Below are 16,580 nucleotides of genomic sequence, written 5' to 3'. Positions count from 1 at the left end.
TGGATGATCTTTAAGGTCCCTTCCAACTCAAACCATTCTGTGGTTCCACAAGAGGCAGCCAAAGACACTCGGTCCTAGATGGAGTGTCCCGCTCTCTGGAAGAGGTTCTTGTCTTCTGTTACACAAAACGTGCAATGCTCTCTATTTCATAATTATTCCATAGGAGTCAAATGATTAAACTAAAAGCTGCATTTGTCTAAAAATCACTTGGTGACTTTTAAAAAAATCATCACCCTGTAATCAGGAGAATGATGATGAAGCATAGTCTGTTTTTGAGACTCTCTTTGAGACAGTAAATTAAAACTTGCCAATAATCAGTATAAATACAGTTAATTGTCACTGTTGGCTTGCAAAGTTCATAGAAGAAAATGGGGCACCAAGTGTAAGTACTCTTGTTTTGAATACCTGTCAAAAAAATTCAGCATCCTTTCCTCCTGCAAGAGCATGAAAAGCAGAAGCATCCAGTTTCTCTTCCCTAAAGTTTCCCCTAGTTACATTTAACAGCTTCAAACTTCAGTTTCCTGGTTTTTGCAGCAAGGGGTTTAATCTTTTCTAATCTCATCCAACTGTTAGGCAGAAACTCTCCCACCTGGCAGTCAGTTGTGGCTGGTTTCCAAAGATCCCCTCCTACAGCACCCAGCCTACATGCCAGCATGGCAGCTGATGGTTTTCTTTCCTCAGGCAATGCAGCTGGACATGTGAGAAGGACTTGTTGACCCTCCTTTTGAACACATTACTCTTGTCATGGACACACAGTCAAGACTGAAAAACTGCACTACGTTTTGTTGAAAGAAAAAGAAAAAAGAGAGGCTGTGGTTGGAGCTGGAAGGAGCAGCTCATACTCAGCCAGAAGCGAGACCAGCGTGATCCTCAGCTTGTGGGTCAAAGTCCAGAGATGTGCTGGCTCAGATGTGCACCAAACTGAACAAGCATTTCAGTTAGCTCACTAAACCTCAGTGCCCACTGACCTGTTCACCACGGTGGGGAGAGACAAAATAACCTGGAACCTTGTCTGGAATGACAGAAATATCTGCCTAGACCCCCTACCCCGAGATGATTTGCAGACTAAAATTTCCCACATCAGAGGCCTTGCTGCAAGACCACAGGCACTTCATCGAGACAAGGAGAGCATCACACACACTTGCTCCCAACCTTGAGCCTTCAGGCGAGCCGCAACACAACAATCACCAACGCTATGCTCAGGTTTACTTCAGGGCCACATGCAGCGGAGCCGGCACTGCTCCGGAACACCCCCGTTTCCTTCACACCCCTCGAGTAACAGGCTCCGCTTGGCAGCTTTCACCAAGGCGGCTCAAGAGCCCTGGGAGGAGCCCCACAGGAGGTCGGCAGCCCCGGCAGGCAGCGAGGGGAGTCCCGGGAGCGGCTGACACCAGCGGCTATAATTAGCGCAGCACAGCCCGCAGGGCTTCCCCCGGCCGGCGGGAGCCCCGGAGCGCCACGCGCGGAAGCTCCCCGGGACAACAACTCCGCCGGGCGTCAGCCGCACGGGACGGGACACGGGAACCGGGGGCCTTACGAGTCACGGCCGGCGCCGGCTTCGCGCTCCAGCAGGACGATGTGCCGCGGGTAGTGGGCGCAGACCTCGCCGTGCACGTTGGGGATCACACTGTAGCGATAATCGCGGCCGAAGAGCTCCAGGCACCGCCGCTCGATCCGCTCCACCTGCGCAGAGCCACCGCTCAATGCCCGCCGCGCCGGTCCCCGCTCCCCGCGCCCCCCGAGCCCCGGCGCCCTCACCTTGGCAGCGGCGGCACCGCCACCGTCCTTGGCGCGGTACTGTACCCGGGAGAACTCCAGCAGCAGCTCGGCCAGGGCGCGGTCCCCGGAGCCCGCCGGGGGGCAGCCGCGGGCCGCCGCCGCCGCCATGCCCGCGCCGCTCACCGCCGCCTCGGGCCCATCGTCCCGCCCGCCGCTTCCGCCCGCCCGCGACGCGCCCCTTCCGCCCGCTCCCGGCGTCATCGGGGCGCGCCGCGCTCCGCCCCGGAGTACCGAGCCTCGCTCCGGGGGTACCGGGCTCCGCTCCGGACCCGCGTTAAGACCTGTAGAGAGATGCGGTAAACGCTGTCAGGCCTCGCCGAGTGGGTCCGACCGTGGCGCTGGCCGGCGTGCCCAGGGCGCTGCCCTGAAGAAAGAATCCCGAGTCGGGTTTTAGTTAAAGAAGCCCCTGCCGGAGTGTGGTCGCACGCATTGAGCCCGTGGCAGAGGAGCTGCGGGGTGAGCCGTATCGCTGCCGGAACATGCCTGAGGGCGACACTTGCTCCTGTGTGCGGGCAGTGTCACGGAGCCAGCTCGGGCTGTGCGTGCCGAGGGTGACGGGCACTGCCCGTGCCCAGCCGGGGCTCCTTGGCTCTTGCAGGGAAACACAATGGTTTTTTTTTTTCATCTCCATTTGTCTGATTTGCAGATCAGCTGTGAATCTTCACAAGCATTTAACGACAGCCGAGCTTAGCTGCAGCTAACGCGGTGCATCTCACTGCCTGAGAATGAAGCTGGCCCGACATGGTCTGGTCTCTGCTGGGTTTGGGACCGGTGTCAGGCTGACGAGGTAGTGGCAGGATTTCGCAAGGGTGCCTGCCGGCATACAAGTGCTGACAGCCTGTGTGACACTACCGGCATAGCCGTTTACCCCAGCCCAGTCATCCACCACACCCAGCCTGGTGCACGCTGTGTACCCCAGCCCTGTCACCACAGCTGACCTGGCACAATCGTGTACCTGGCCTCGCTCCGTCAGAGGTTTGGGATAGACTCCTGACGCCCCAGAGCGGGCACAGCCACAGTGCCGGCAACTTACTTGCTCCGTCCCCGCCAAGAGGGTGGGGAAGGTCTGCTGCCCGTCCGGGGGGCTACGCCGCGACCCGCGGGCCTCTCCCGGACTCGTGAAGGGTGCGGGAGGATGGACGCTCTCCCTGCGGGCGCACTCCGGCCGAAGGCACCCACGCGGGGATCTTCCAGCACTTATCGGAGCCATGCTCCGGCGCTGCCCCGGGCGGGGTCGGTCCGGAGAACGGTCCTGCCGGACCAGGGGAGAGGAATGGGCCCAGCGACCCGACCCAAGCCAAGCCGAGTGGATCCGAGCCGAACCGAGACGAGCCCGTCGCGAGGCGACCAGAGCCGAACCGAGCCCGAGGCGAACGCAGCCGAAGGCGGAGCGGTCCGATCCCCGGGGGCCGCTCTCGGCGGGCTCGGAGGGTCTCGGTTCGTCTCAGGCTCGGCTGGGCTCTGACTGGGCTGGGCCGGACGGGACGGGACTGGGCTCGGCTGGGCTCGAGCCCGGGCTCGGCTGGCCTCGGCTCCGCAGTGGCGGGGGGGCGCACGGCCGCGCGCGCGCGGCGGGAGCGCGCGGGGCGCAGAGGCGGCAGCCAAGATGGCGGCGCGGGTGTCGCAGGGCCCGGCAGCCCGCGGGCGCTCTTAGGCCGCGGCCCCCCGCCCCGCCGACCCCGGGCGGGCTCCCCGCCGCTCCGGCCCCTCCCGCCCTCCGGCAGCGGCGGCCGGCAGGATGCTGCCCTCGCAGGAAGCCTCCAAGCTGTACCATGACAACTACGTGCGGAACTCGCGCGCCATCGGCGTGCTCTGGGCCATCTTCACCATCTGCTTCGCCATCATCAACGTGGTGGTCTTCATCCAGCCCTACTGGGTGGGCGACAGCGTTAACACGCCCAAGCCTGGGTACTTCGGGCTGTTCCACTACTGTGTGGGCAGCGGGCTGGCGGGCCGGGAGCTGTCGTGCCGCGGCTCCTTCACCGACTTCAGCACCATCCCCTCGGGCGCCTTTCAGGCGGCCGCGTTCTTCGTGCTGCTCTCCATGGTGCTGACGCTGGGCTGCATCACCTGCTTCGCCCTGTTCTTCTTCTGCAACACCGCCACCGTCTACAAGATCTGCGCCTGGATGCAGCTGCTGGCAGGTACTCACCGGCACCGGGCACCGCGGGCGCTGAGAGCACCGGCCTGCCCCGGGGCCTGGCGGCGGGGAACGAATGGAGGGAATGTGGGCAGCGCTGAGCGTGCGACATCCCGGGAGCCCCCGGCAGTGGTAGGGGGGGTCCCTGGCTACAGGGAACACCAGGATTGCTCAAGGAAGCTGGGCTGAGTCCAAACATTGCAGGGCCGTGGTTCCAGGATCCAGCCCCGCAGTTTCTCGGGACACCCAGGCCAGGTGCTAATGCTGACAGATTAGCAGGAATGGGGACCAGTTTGGGACACTGGCACCCAGGCCTCCCTGGTATCCCCTGGCCACAACGAACACAAGGAATGCTTAGGAAAGCTGGCCTGGGTACAGGTACTGTGTATCCATAGGGCATCCCAGCCAGGAGCTGGCCCTAGGATGTCCCAGGACTTCCTGGGACAAGCAGGCCAGGCACTGGCATTGACAGAGCACCATGAGCAGGTGCTGGCTCTAGGCACTGGCACCTAGGTCTCCCCAGGCAGAGGTTGGCCGCAGTGAACATTGAGATTTCTCAAAGAAGCTGGGCAGGTACAAGCGCTGTAAGGCCGAGGATCTTCTCAGCCAAGAAATGTCCTCAGGATGCTCTGGGGCTTCCTGGGACATCCAGACCAGGCACTGGCACCAGGAATGCCGTTACCTGCTTGGGGCATTGGAACCTGGGATTCCCCAGGCAAGGTCTGACCCCAGGGAAACATAAATCTCCCTGGGACACAGCCAGAGGGAGAGCTGGATCAGGGACCCACCTCAGGTAACCCCAAAACAGGCAGTGACCCTGGAACATCTGGATAGTCTGGAGCACCTCAGGATATCCTGAGCTAGGGATCCACCTTGGGACACGTCTGTACACCCCAGTCAAGGACCAGCGTTGGGATGCCCTTCAACAGGGTCTGTTGCACAGAGGCAAGGACCAAGTACAAGATGGCCTAGGACACACTGGATCATCCTCCTGAATCCCTGGGGATTCAGACACCCCAGCACACTCCACATCGGGGCCTCCCTGTCAACCCCAGAGATATGGGTTTGTCCCCAAGAGATACTCACTTCAGGGGAACACTCAGCCCCCAAAGGGACCCCACCACAGGAAGAAGCCCATGCATGGATTCCCCATCCCTGTGAAAGCACCCTTCAGCTCCCCCTTAAAGACAGATTGTGCCCAGGCCCCCGCTCTCCTGCATCATGAAAGGGCTGTGAGGACAGGCCTCTCCCAGCTCGCTTCAGTGCTTCCCACAGAGGAACAACATACATTTACCTTGATGTTTCCCCAGACCAATCAAGCCTAGTAATTAACCCTCCCAAAAGTGACCCTGTCTATAGATCCTCCTTAGCTCCCTCCACAAATGAAACTCCACTTAGATTGTACCCCAAGACCCTCACAAACTCACTCCTTAAAATGACCCTGTACAATAACCCAAACCTTTCTCCAGAAGGAGACCTGATGCCTGTATTGATAAGGATCCCAAGTATCCCCTTACGCACAGACTTCCAAGGTGTCCTCACACAGGGTCTGTCCTTTTGGGAGAAAGAACCTGAGGAATGATGTTGAGCTTCCATTGGTAGCAAGACCCTTCACTTCCTTCTCTGCTCAGTTTTACCAGGTGTAGACAAACACTTACTCTCCACTGCATACTAAGTGTGAGTAGACCTAGAGCTTCCACTGGAAGAACCTACAGTGCCCTTTATTTCTAGTGAAAGGACCCCATTCATCCCCTCTGTGAGAAGGGCCCCAGTCCTTATTGTGGAAGGATACAGCCCCTCCATGTGAGGACCTTTCAGCTAGCCCAGCTCTTTCCCTTGAAGCTGGCTTGGGCTGGAAAGCCTGACCTCTCCTCACCCATATCAAGACTGTAGCCAGACCTGGAGCTGCCTTGGCTTATCAGGAAATTCCCTCATCTTTAATTTTCCCCATCCTGAAGATTTACCAGTTTAATGCAAGCTCAGAGCCCAAATCCTACCGATTGTCGGCAGCTTAATCAAGTGGCTTGGAGTGCCCAGCTGCTACTGTTGCACAGGGAGCTGTGTGGCAGAGGGCACTACAGTGGAGGCAGCCCTGGGTCTTCTCCCCAGTGCCTCCTGTCCTATCCTGCCTCAGGTTTGGGTGGCCATGACAGCACTTTGATGTTGTCACCTTTGGGTACCCTTCACCTTGCCTTGGGGATTGTCCTTAGTCACACTTTGCACCTTGCAGTTACACGTGTTGCTTACAGCTGCACTTGTGAGAACCATGAGTGCTCAGCTCAGTGGGGCCATGAGCTGGCTCTTCTGGCCCCAGCCAGCCCAGCTTGGCTTGGAGCTCTCCCAGAGCAGCCCTGCTCCATGGCTTCTCTGTCAGGGAAAGTCCAAGGCAGCATTAATAGACACTGGCCCTCCACCCTGCCCTGACACAGGACAGCATGAGAGAGCTGCTGTCCCACAGGACAAGCTGATGTTCCCATCGGAGAGGGCCTGGATGCAGCAGTGGCGGTGTGGTGTGTCCCAGCAAGAGAGAGTCTTGTCTGGCAGGGCTGAGCTTCCCTGGGCACATCTGAGGCAGCCAGACGTGGATGTGTTACTTTGTGCACAGAGAAGGAGCTGTCAGGACCTACGGAGAGAATACCACAGGCCAGATCTTATGGGTAGGGCAGGGATATAGCCTGATGCAGGCTCTGGCCCATCATGGAGGCAAACTTCAGAGATTCACCAGGCTGGGAGGTTGGAGGATTCTGCCAGAGCAGAGAGCTTGGAGGAGCCAAGAAGGAAAGGACATTCCTCCTGCATCAGTGAGGGTTTAGCTGAAAAAGGACTTCCACTACTAAGGCAGAGGCAAATGTGAAGCCCAAAGTCTCTTGGTCTCTCTGTTGAAAGCCAGGTAAGGCAGGTGATGGGCAGAGAGATGGGGCAGGGGTGTCCCCACCTCATCCCTATGGGATGGCTGGTTCAGAGTAAAGGGCTGCTGATTGTGGGCATGGATGGGCTCTTCAGAGGGAAAAAAAACAAGCTCAGGAATGTGGGGGAGGAGGATGAGGAATTCAGAATCTCTTTCAAAAAAACCCCAACCGACTTTAAATCATCGATGTCTAATTAGTGGACAACAATCAAGGCAGGGTTTAATTAGAGCTTGACAGAAAGCTTCAGCTCAAAAGCCACTGCCCCCCCAGGAGGAAACTGGATCTAATTAAGAGGAAAGACTTTGCTTTATCGCAGATAGAAATGTGGCCATCTGCCCTGTTCAAAATCCCAGTAACACAGAACGGAGATTTTGCTAAATCCTTCTGTTATAAAACCAGAGATGGACCCTTAACACGAGCATGTCAACAACTGTATGACTGACAGCACCTGATGCAGCCCCAGTACTCCAAATCAGTGGAGGAGCACCTTCAGTAAGTTCCATGGGATGATGCTTACTTGAAGAGAAATGGGCTCTGAGGATGATCCTGCTTGGGATTCATCTGCAGGAAATCAGAGCATAGGAATACATCACTACCAGGCCACCCAGGAGCCTGAGCATTTCCTCAGATTCCCCAATACTCTGCTGTAGCACAAGATACAGCGAGTTAACACAAGTTAGCTGTGAGTTACCGCCAAGCTTTGAACAAAGTTCACCTGGTGCCCAGCGTTAATGCCCTTGCAAGACAGCCCAGCCGCCTCTGTGACGCTGCATCCATGTGCCTCCCATAAGGATGATTGCCCCAAGTGGGTCCAGGGTTGTTTCCAGGCGGTCTTTGGTTTTGTACTTAGAGTCTGTTGAGGGTCAAAGGAGGCAGGCAGCTGAGCACACCATCCTGCTTACATGGAAGAATTGACTGGTCACGTTTTAAGGTGTTTCCCTGTGCTCCAGATCCAGCAGTCAGTGTGGTGAGATCTTCACAATCCCTCCCTTAGGGATACATGACACATGGGGTGCCTTCCCACCTGCGACCATGCTCTTGGCCTTAAGGCTGGGCTTTGTCCTTACCAGTGGCATTTTGACATTGATTGTGCCATGTCCAGCCACCGTGCCTGATGGAGAATGTGGCAGTACATATCCGTCTGAGCTCTTTTCTCCTTTGGAAGACTCCCTTCAGAGCTACACTCCCTTCTTGGATGGGTCCTTCCAAGGCCTGAGAGCAGAGGCAGATCCCTGAGAAGGGCTCAATCTTCTGCACCTCAGCTGTGTTTACTGCCATCTGAGTGGTGACCCCTTGCATGGTGTGGTTTTGTTATATCCATGGAGAGGAGTAGTGAGGGAATTGTTGCCAGCTGCCGGGCTGAGCCTCAGCCCCAAGGGAAAGCAGGATCTGGCCCGAGTGAGCGCTACAGCCCCAAAAGCTTCCCTGGTTCTGGCAGCAATGCAGTGGCTCTGCTGAACCACATCAGGACAGGCTCATCTTCCAGACTGTGACTTGCTGGAGACCCAAGTCCCTTCAGAGACTTTGAGGTTTCAAAATATTGTTTTCATGGAAATAAAAGTTATTCATTGACATTCTTAATGAAAAAATATGAGGCAGATACCACTGCTGCAAACCGGCTTGGAGTGTAACTGGCACAGTTGCTGAGCATGAGTCTGCCCAGGGAGGTTGTGGAGTCTCTGTCTCTGGAGTCATTCAAAACCCATCTGGACATGTTCCTGTATCACCTGTTCTAGATGATCCTTAGCCAGAGGGTTGGACTAAATGATCTCCAGAGGTCCTTTCCAACGTTAACTATCCTGTGACTCTGCAGTTTATCCTCAAGCCCTTTCTCTGTCAAAGGGAGAAATATTGCCCATATATGAACCACTTCCACCTGCTGACCTTGCAGCAAAAATAACAACGCTGCAAAAACCCTCAGCGTTTGCTGAATTACTGTCTTCTGGACCCCCCAAAAAAGCTTTCCTGAAGATTCCCCTCTTCTTCCCCTGCCACTCAGGTCTTGCAAAGGGGACAGGAGCCGGGCTACAGCCCATCCCTTGCATCTGTGCAGCGCCGTGTGCTCCGCAGCAGCAGCAGCAGCAGCAGCCGCGGGGTTTGCACGGCAGCGCAGCCCTCCCGTCGCGGCTGTTAATGTGCCTGTGTACTCGCGGGGAGCGGCTGAGGCGGGCGGCTCGGAGCCGCTCGTGTCCTGGAGCTTACATCCCTTAACTGTTGTTCCGGATAAAGTAACTGTCAGTTCTGATTCATACAAACTCATAACTCTATTCTGAATCCTGCTGATTTTTTGGCACAGAAACAGCCCGTGGAGCAAAACGCCGTAAGGGAGCTCGTGTCTGTGTAAATGGCCGGTGCTCGCCGTCCTGAGCACGCTGCCCTCAGTGTTGATTTATTTTTGAGGGATTTCAGTTTTTAGAGGGAGGAAGGGGGGCTGTTTTTGTCCTCTTACCCTTTGGTGCTCAGCTCTCGGGAGGTTTTCTGGTGAGAAGAAGCCACTCTAGACCCCAGCAGCACAGCACAGCCCTTGTTCCCCGGGGTTTTGGATGTGCTGTCCACACACCAGGTTTTAAAAGCCCTTTTTAGACCCAGTAATTGCTGGTTTCCTCCCTCCCCAACCCAATTACCCCACATCTTCCCGTTTGTGTGTTCTGTGGTGGTGTGATGCTCTGGGGGCGGTCACACCTCAGCTGCAGGGCATGTCCTGAGCTCCTTCCACTCATGGCAGGCAGAAGCAGTAAAAGCCAGTTTTCACTCACACCTGCAGACTAAACTAGACAGAAAAAGTAATTAAAAAAAATATCAGATTTTAATCCTGCAGGCACAGCTATTCAGGACTGGGGCAGTGGTACTCAGCAAACATGGGGGTTACTCTAGCAGTCCAAATTAGCTAAATGCACCTTGTACCAGGAGATGTTACCTTGCCAGGAGGAGCCTCCTCTTTCTGCTCAAATCTCACTCCAGTGTTGCAGCCTGAGCCATAACATTGCATTCCCTTTAATTAATTTATTTTGTGAGGATATCAAAAGCCCTTGAGATGCCCATGTTGTTTCTAATGGACCTTGACAAGGGAGCACAGAGGAGTGAGAAGCCATGAACCAGGTGTAAAATCAAGCCAAGAAATGCCAGCTTTGTGGGGCCAGAGCCCCAGCCGGATCATCCTCCCTCCACATACACTCTGTCCCAGTGATCCCTGAAATGCCTGCTCTCAAAACTGTCTTTACAGTTGGGAAAACTCTAGGAGAGTTGGACCCCAGGGCCTAGGGGAATGATGGCAGCTGTGGGGTGTGACAGACCAGCCAGCCATTCTTGGTGCCACTGACAATGAGGACTAGCACCACACTCTCAGAAGAACAGGAATTAAAAGCAAAATGGACAGGAGTTAGGTTATTTTTTCCTCTTTAATAATAAGTCTTCTTGGGAGTCATCACTTGGTGCTTTTCTTGTGGTTGCAAGGCATAGAAATAGGCTGCTTTAAACAAACCCCAAGGTTTTCCTGCAGGTCTGCAAAGGGTCTTGGGGCATTTGGAGGTAGGTGCTGGCAGAACGGTGCTGCAGGCAGAGGCACGGGCAGGCAGAGCCCTGACCCCACATCCCTCAGACCTGTTGGAGAGGGCAGCACCAAGGCCCGTGGACTGTGTGGGGATCCCCTCCTTGTTCTTACTCTGCTCTTCAAAGTCACTCCTTGCTGCAGGCACGGAAAGGTGTTTCCAGGACATTGGGTGGCCTGGGGACTTGCAGAAAAGGGAATTGCTTGTGACAGACCAGAGGACTCGGCTGGCTGCTGGGAACACGTAGGACAGATGGGAAGAGGAGAGCACTGAGCTGCTCTTCACCAGGAGAGGACCTGCCTTCAGTAGCACAGCCCCACCTCAGCCATTTCCCAGGGATCTGTGGAGTAGTGAGGGGTTTTTGGGAAGAGGCCAGTCACCCTCAGGCAGAGGCATTTGGGTATGGGTGGTAACTTGGGCACATGCCTCTGCCCAGTAGTAAATTTGTTGTTTAATTCTGTCAAATGGGCTGTGAGGGCTTGGGCAGAGATCCTGCAGCTGCTCGGTGGGACAGGGCGCAGACTCCCTTTGCTTTGGTGCAGTACAGAGCAGGCACATGGGGACAAGAGGGATCAGAACAGGCAGACACAGGCTGGAGCCAGGAAGTGTCCTGGCAGTGGCCATCACTGCCTGTCCCGTGACTGTGCTGTGGCAACCCACTGCACAAGTATCTCCCATATCTTTTTGAGCCACCCTACTTTTGCCTTAAACCCTATCTCTCATGTCTTCTATGAGTGCTGTGTCTCTCCAGCATGTTAATCCATTGCCTCATGGGTCACTGCCTGTCCTGCCATGTTTGGGATCTGCAGATGTCCTCGGAGACCCTCACAGCTTTGGTGTTCTCAGAGCAATGAGTTCTCAGCAGGCTTCTGCTTTACCTGGGCATCTGGACCCACCTGGACCCCAAATTGTAGCTCAGAAGTGCAGAGGACATGCCAATGCCTGCAGAGTCCGAGGACAGAACCACATGCTGCTGTTCTGTTCTGCTCCTGTGAAGAACTGACTGAGGGCTGTGCACAAAGGCTGGGAGCCTGCCCAAGCCCTTGCTGGTGCCGGTAAAATTGGTGCCTGATTTTTTAACTCATATTTGCCTACCACTTTGGGCCCAGCCCTCTTCTCCTTTGGGCCCAGAGTGGCTGTTGCTGAGGCCTGCTGACCACCCAGGCAGCTGGAGCTGCTGCCTTCTGTGCTTTCCCCAGCCTCACTGTGTACCTGTTGTCCTTTTCTCCTCCTCAGTGATTTCAGCAGATCTCTTACAACCATGCCCATTTCCAGGCTGAGTCGTGCCGGCCTGAGCTGTGCCATGGGGGTAAACTCATCCCCTTGCTGGGGATTGCCACAGAACACCCTTAGCTTGTTTCACAGCTGCACTGCACTAGGAGCTCAGAGCAACCTAAAATCCTCTTAGCATGTCTGCTGTCACAGGAACAGTCCCTGGCACAGGTCTACTGCACCTGATCCCCTTTAATTCAGGCCCTCAGCTGAAATTAATCAGAATTAATGCCATCCTATTCCAAGGCGCCCAGGTCAGCAGCAGGCCAGGCTGCTCCTCACCATTTACCATGCAGTGCATGGCATTGGTGCTGATTCCTCGCAGGGCTTTAGGTTGGCCCAGTCCCAGTGAGCAGGGAGCTCCCCGAGACAGGCTGTGCTCGGCTGGGAGTCCCTGGTGACAATGTGCTGGAGACACCAGCTTGGCTCTGTGCAGCTGTGTAGTGCTGGGGTGGCACCAGGGCTATGTATTGCAGTAAATCAGCACACAGGGCTCGCCACTGTCCACAAAGACACTTTTACCAAGAAGGTTTGCTATGTTGGTGGAGGAGTCAGAGACCAAGCAGTGACATGTGCCAGTATCCCTCCTTGTCCCTGTCTTTTCCTGGGTACAGCTCTTTGTGATTAGAGGGCTGTACCTACTCTTGGTGTGATGCCCTGCAGGCACTTCCCTCCCTCCTGGGATTTCCCTTCCCCAGGGAGAGCAGTTCAAAACACATGCCAGCACCCAGAAAGCTCATGCTAGACCAACAGCTGCCTGCCTGCAGGGTGTTTGCTGTAAGGGATGGAGAGATAACTTCTTACTGGTATGGGCGCAAGCCTCTTGGCTCTTCCTTAACTCAGGGCGAAAGTAGCTGCAGGGCACCGCAGCCAACATCAGTACTATTTTTAGCCTCTCCAGCTGATATGGGGTGAGCAGCTTTTGTACTTGCTGTAGTCAGAAAAAGTCATCTCCTTACCTTGACAGTCACAGGCTTTGTCTTGGCGTTTCCACCCCTTCGTTCCCTGATGTCTCCTTGCTCAGCATGGAGTGCTGGGTGGCAGCCTGCTGGGAGGGTGACCCATCTGGGAGTGGTGCTTGCAGGCTGTGTGATGGTCAGGTGTGGGGGCTCCTGGGGATGCCAGTCCTCTCTGCAGGCACCATCCCTGCCTGCAATGCACTGGTAGCTCCTGCCCACATGCAGGGAGCTTGTGGTGATGAGGAAAGCCCGTGGGCAGCCACTGATCCTGTGGCTGATGCTGGTAGAAACCGAGTCTGAAGTCCCTATTTGTGCATGGGACAGCAAAAAATGCAGCCCCTGGGGCTCCTGTGGCAGAGGTGGCTGTCACCTGCCACGTTGCCTGGCTGTTATGGGGCCAAGGTGGGCTCCCTGCCAGACATGGGCTGCCCTCATGTACTGACTGGGGGGCTCAGCACCCAGCACTGCCACTCCAGCTTCCCCCTTCTCTCCTTCTTGCAGCGCTCTGCCTGGTGCTGGGCTGCATGATCTTTCCCGATGGCTGGGATGCAGAGACCATACGGGACATGTGCGGGGAGAAGACAGGGAAGTACTCCCTGGGCGACTGCTCCGTACGCTGGGCTTATATCCTGGCCATCATCGGCATCCTCAACGCCCTTATCCTTTCCTTCCTGGCCTTTGTTCTCGGCAATCGGCAGAACGACCTGCTGCACGAGGAGCTCAAGACAGAGAGCAAAGGTGAGCACCATGCTACTGGGGGGATCCTGGGTGGGAACAGCCTGGGGGGCTCGGCCCCTCTGGCAGCCTGGCAAAGGGTCCCACGGGCTTAACTGGCACCTGCAAGGCAAACCAGGCTGGGCAGAGTGGGAAGGATCTGCTGAGCCTCTGCCCTGCCTGACCTCTCTCTCTCTTCTGTTTCCACAGATTTTGTTGGCACTGCGGTAAGCCTTGAGTGTCACTGTCCTGTCCCCTGTTCCTTTGCGGTGTCTCTGGGTGTGCCTGTACTGGGTGTCTGCGTGACTGGGATGGGATGGGATGGGATGGGATGGGATGGGATGGGATGGGATGGGATGGGATGACCCTGGCTGTACAGGCAGCAGGGTTGGGGCAATGGGGAAGGGAGGCAGCAGAGACAGGGTGGCAGGGATGGGGACGGGCATATGCCTAGCACATACAAGTAGCATGATGGTGCAGTGAGACCTGCCCAAGACCATCCACAACCTAATGTGCTCTCCCCGCAGAGGATATAAGGCCGACCATCCGCAGCAGGACCCTCTTCCCATGGCCGGCAGCCTGGGCGCTCCCTCCCTGTCCTGCCCTTCATTTGCTGCCAGCGGCCACACAGCGTCCCGCGCCGCCCTCCGGGCCCCGGCGCCCGTGCCAGGGATGCGCCAGCCGCCCGCCGCACCCACGGCCACCTCCATGTCCACGCCGGCACCACCATCCCACGCACCCTGCCAGCTCCGTACCCACCGCTGCCTGTGGGCCGCCGCCGGGGGAGGATGCCTCAAACCCGCTTTGTTCAAGAACAGAATCCAGCTGCGGTTTTGTTTCAAGGAAAAAACAGTCTTGGAGTTTTTAACAGATTTCTACATCCCCAGGACTCCTGACCTGCTGCCTCCCACCCGAACGCGCACCCAGTGGCGCCCCGTGCCGGCTGCTCCGGGTCCCGGACCCCTCCCCACTCCCATTTTGTACAGCTCCGTGATCCTGTCTCCACAGCCGGGGGACCCGGTGGCCGGGATGGGGCCCAGCCCCCACTTTTACATGTCAGTTCATATTCTCTAAACAGGGTAAAGTGACTCGAGCCCCCTCTCCCCCGCCCCGGGAGTCCAGCCCAGGACACGGTGTTTCCTGGTGCGTGGCCGGGGCCGCAGGCGCCGCTCGCTCCCCGCATGGGGGACCGCAGGGGCCTTGCTGCTGCCGGCCGTGGGACACCCGACTCGCGCCGCCGTTGAATGTAAGCCCTGGTAAGTGGGAGCAGCTGAACATGCAAAACCCCCGGGCGGGCACAGGAGGAGACCCCCGCCAAGACCCCTCCCCGAGCCGGCCGCGGGCTGTTGCCAAACGCCGTCCCTCCCCATCCCCATACGGTGCTTTATCTCCACTGGTGACAGCAAGGTTTTCCCTGCCACTGGGCATGGCGGGTGTACCCGAGCGCTCCTGTACTCATCCGGCCCCCTGGCTCGCTGGCCCGCGGTGATGGCGTGCTGGGGGCCGGTGGCCGCTGCTCCGGGCAGCGCTGAGTCCGGCGGCCTCCGAGGCCCACACACAGCACACCCGAGAGCCGACACCCCGGCACGGGTGGCTGCAGCCTGGCTGTGGCTCTGCCGGCCAGACCAGCGCGTGTGTGGGCTTCCCGTGGCAACAGGGGCTTGAGTCACCGCAGCCCTTGCAATGCAATAAAGTCCTCGGCCCTGGCCGCGTCTCAGTGCGAGCACCTGGGGCTCCTTGCAGGGCCCCCAGGGGCTTGTGGGGGCCCTGGCAGGGCTGGACCCAGGCACTGGGCAAGGCCAGGGAGCAGGGCGAGTGGGAGCAGGGAGCAGAGTGGGACCACGGTCCTGGGATGGGGCCACGGAGTGTGGAGGCTGCTGGGGGATGGCATTGAAGGGCTCTGCAGGACCCAGCACCTCACCAGGCACCGGGGGCTGGCTGGAGCAGGTAAGTGGTGCCCTGAGGCCCTGCGGGGTGGCAGTGAGGGATGGAGCTGTGCCGAAACACCATCTGGGAGCCAAAGCCAGCCAGGATGGATGGGTACCAGCACTCCTGCCAGTGCCCTCCACCAGCCATGAGCCCAGCGGTGCCCACATGCCTCTGACAGCTGTTCCCCAGAACGAGGTCAACAGGAACCCGCAGCGCCTGGGCCTTGCCAGCTTGCGAGTGCTGTTGCCAGCTGAATTGGAAAAACAAACCAAGAAAATCAGTGGAGAAAGGAATACAGTAGCTGTAATATATCTGTATTTTAGTACAAAGTTTGATACAGTGTTTCACAAAACCTTATTGAAAAATATAATTCAAACCAGATGAGCTCAGAGCCCTGTGTTGTGGGGAGGGTTGGGATGGGTTCTTCCTGGCCATCACTGAAGGAGGTGGCCTGCAAGGCCAAAGAAGCCCCTGCGAGTGTCTTGAGCTGTGGTGGGGAGCCCATCCTGCAGCACTGAGCTTCCACACATGAGCTGGCACACAAGAGCTCTGGCCGGAGGGAGTCCCCAGATAAAGGGTCTGTCCCACTTCATGGCAAAGCAGAGGCTGGGGCAGGGATCCGCCTCCATCCCTAGGAGCCTTTGAACCCATCCCTTCTGCCTGTCCACAGTGCACCGGTGGTCTGTCAGCTCAGTCTGACAGGAACCTCCCGAAATTCATCAAAGTCCAGTGTCTTGATGGAAAAAAACCGACATGGCCGGTCAGTCTAGTGGCATGCTCTGGTAGAGGGGTGGAGGAGACCATTCCAGGCTGTGTGAGGGCAGCATGGGGAGCTCTGGGACTTGCAGAGCTTTGGCCAGGTCTGACTCCCCTAGTGTGGGACATGCTCACAGCCCAGGTGAGCCCTGCAGATGGCAGAAGAGGCTGAGAAGAGTGGGGGTGGTGCTACCCACTGTTGCTTTCAGAGAAGTAGTGGAGCCACTCTTTTGGGAGACACAAAAGGACAGAATGAACCATGACCGATGCAGTCGCACAGTGTCAGGGGGACATTCTCACAGTGAGGGCAATTGAAGACCAGAAGCCATGGGCACCCCAAATCAGCACTTGAGACACATGTGGCAGGCCCCACACCAGGCTCAGCCCATGTCAGACTTTCTAAGGAAAAAGGCAAACAGTATGAAACCCCTGGATACCAGGTTCTGGCACACGAGAAAACAGGATTTAAAGCAGGTGCAATGGTGCAGGAGACATCCTACACATCCATCTCCTCCCCAAATGAGCTTGGGCAAGAAGAACAGCAGCAGCAGAGCCAAAAATCTCACAATCCCAG

At 57.1% G+C, this 16,580-nt stretch overlaps 2 protein-coding genes and 1 long non-coding RNA gene across 5 annotated transcripts in view; 1 reads left to right on the top strand and 2 right to left on the bottom strand.

Annotated features, from left to right (window-relative positions):
• The window catches only part of MTMR14 (myotubularin related protein 14), a 31,171-nt gene extending 29,252 nt beyond the window's left edge, over positions 1–1,919 (bottom strand). For 2 of the 3 annotated variants that reach the window (XM_040076472.2, XM_040076473.2), the window contains exons 1-2: positions 1,759–1,892; positions 1,538–1,683 (exon numbers count right to left, since the gene is read on the bottom strand). In XM_040076472.2, coding sequence (XP_039932406.1) covers positions 1,538–1,683; positions 1,759–1,887 — 275 coding nt within the window. In that variant the 5' untranslated portion in view covers positions 1,888–1,892. Of the gene's footprint in view, positions 1–1,537; positions 1,684–1,758 lie in introns of all 3 variants that reach the window. The other variant, XM_040076471.2, reaches the window with a different exon arrangement.
• Positions 1,920–3,349: 1,430 nt separating this feature from the next.
• On the top strand, positions 3,350–15,629 carry LHFPL4 (LHFPL tetraspan subfamily member 4). The gene is made up of 4 exons (XM_040076663.2): positions 3,350–3,923; positions 13,109–13,345; positions 13,532–13,548; positions 13,849–15,629. The coding sequence occupies exons 1-4, from the start codon at positions 3,518–3,520 to the stop codon at positions 13,855–13,857; spliced, it is 669 nt and encodes a 222-aa protein (XP_039932597.1). The 5' UTR covers positions 3,350–3,517; the 3' UTR covers positions 13,858–15,629.
• LOC120758435 (uncharacterized) lies at positions 7,026–9,386 on the bottom strand. Its single transcript, XR_005702885.1, has 2 exons — positions 9,278–9,386; positions 7,026–8,661 (listed from the first exon to the last, which is right to left on the bottom strand). It is a non-coding gene; the product is annotated as an uncharacterized LOC120758435 (long non-coding RNA).
• Positions 15,630–16,580: the final 951 nt, after the last annotated feature.

Source organism: Hirundo rustica, chromosome 12, assembly GCF_015227805.2.
Source record: "Hirundo rustica isolate bHirRus1 chromosome 12, bHirRus1.pri.v3, whole genome shotgun sequence".
Lineage (NCBI taxonomy): Eukaryota > Metazoa > Chordata > Aves > Passeriformes > Hirundinidae > Hirundo > Hirundo rustica.
This window is presented reverse-complemented; position numbering and strand designations above follow the sequence as displayed.

Coding starts and splice junctions, on each gene's coding strand:
- LHFPL4 (XM_040076663.2), top strand. CDS start 3,518: ATGCTGCCCTCGCAGGAAGCCTCCAAGCTGTACCATGACAACTACGTG. Junction 3,924..13,108: donor CTGGATGCAGCTGCTGGCAG/GTACTCACCGGC, acceptor TCCTTCTTGCAG/CGCTCTGCCTGGTGCTGGGC.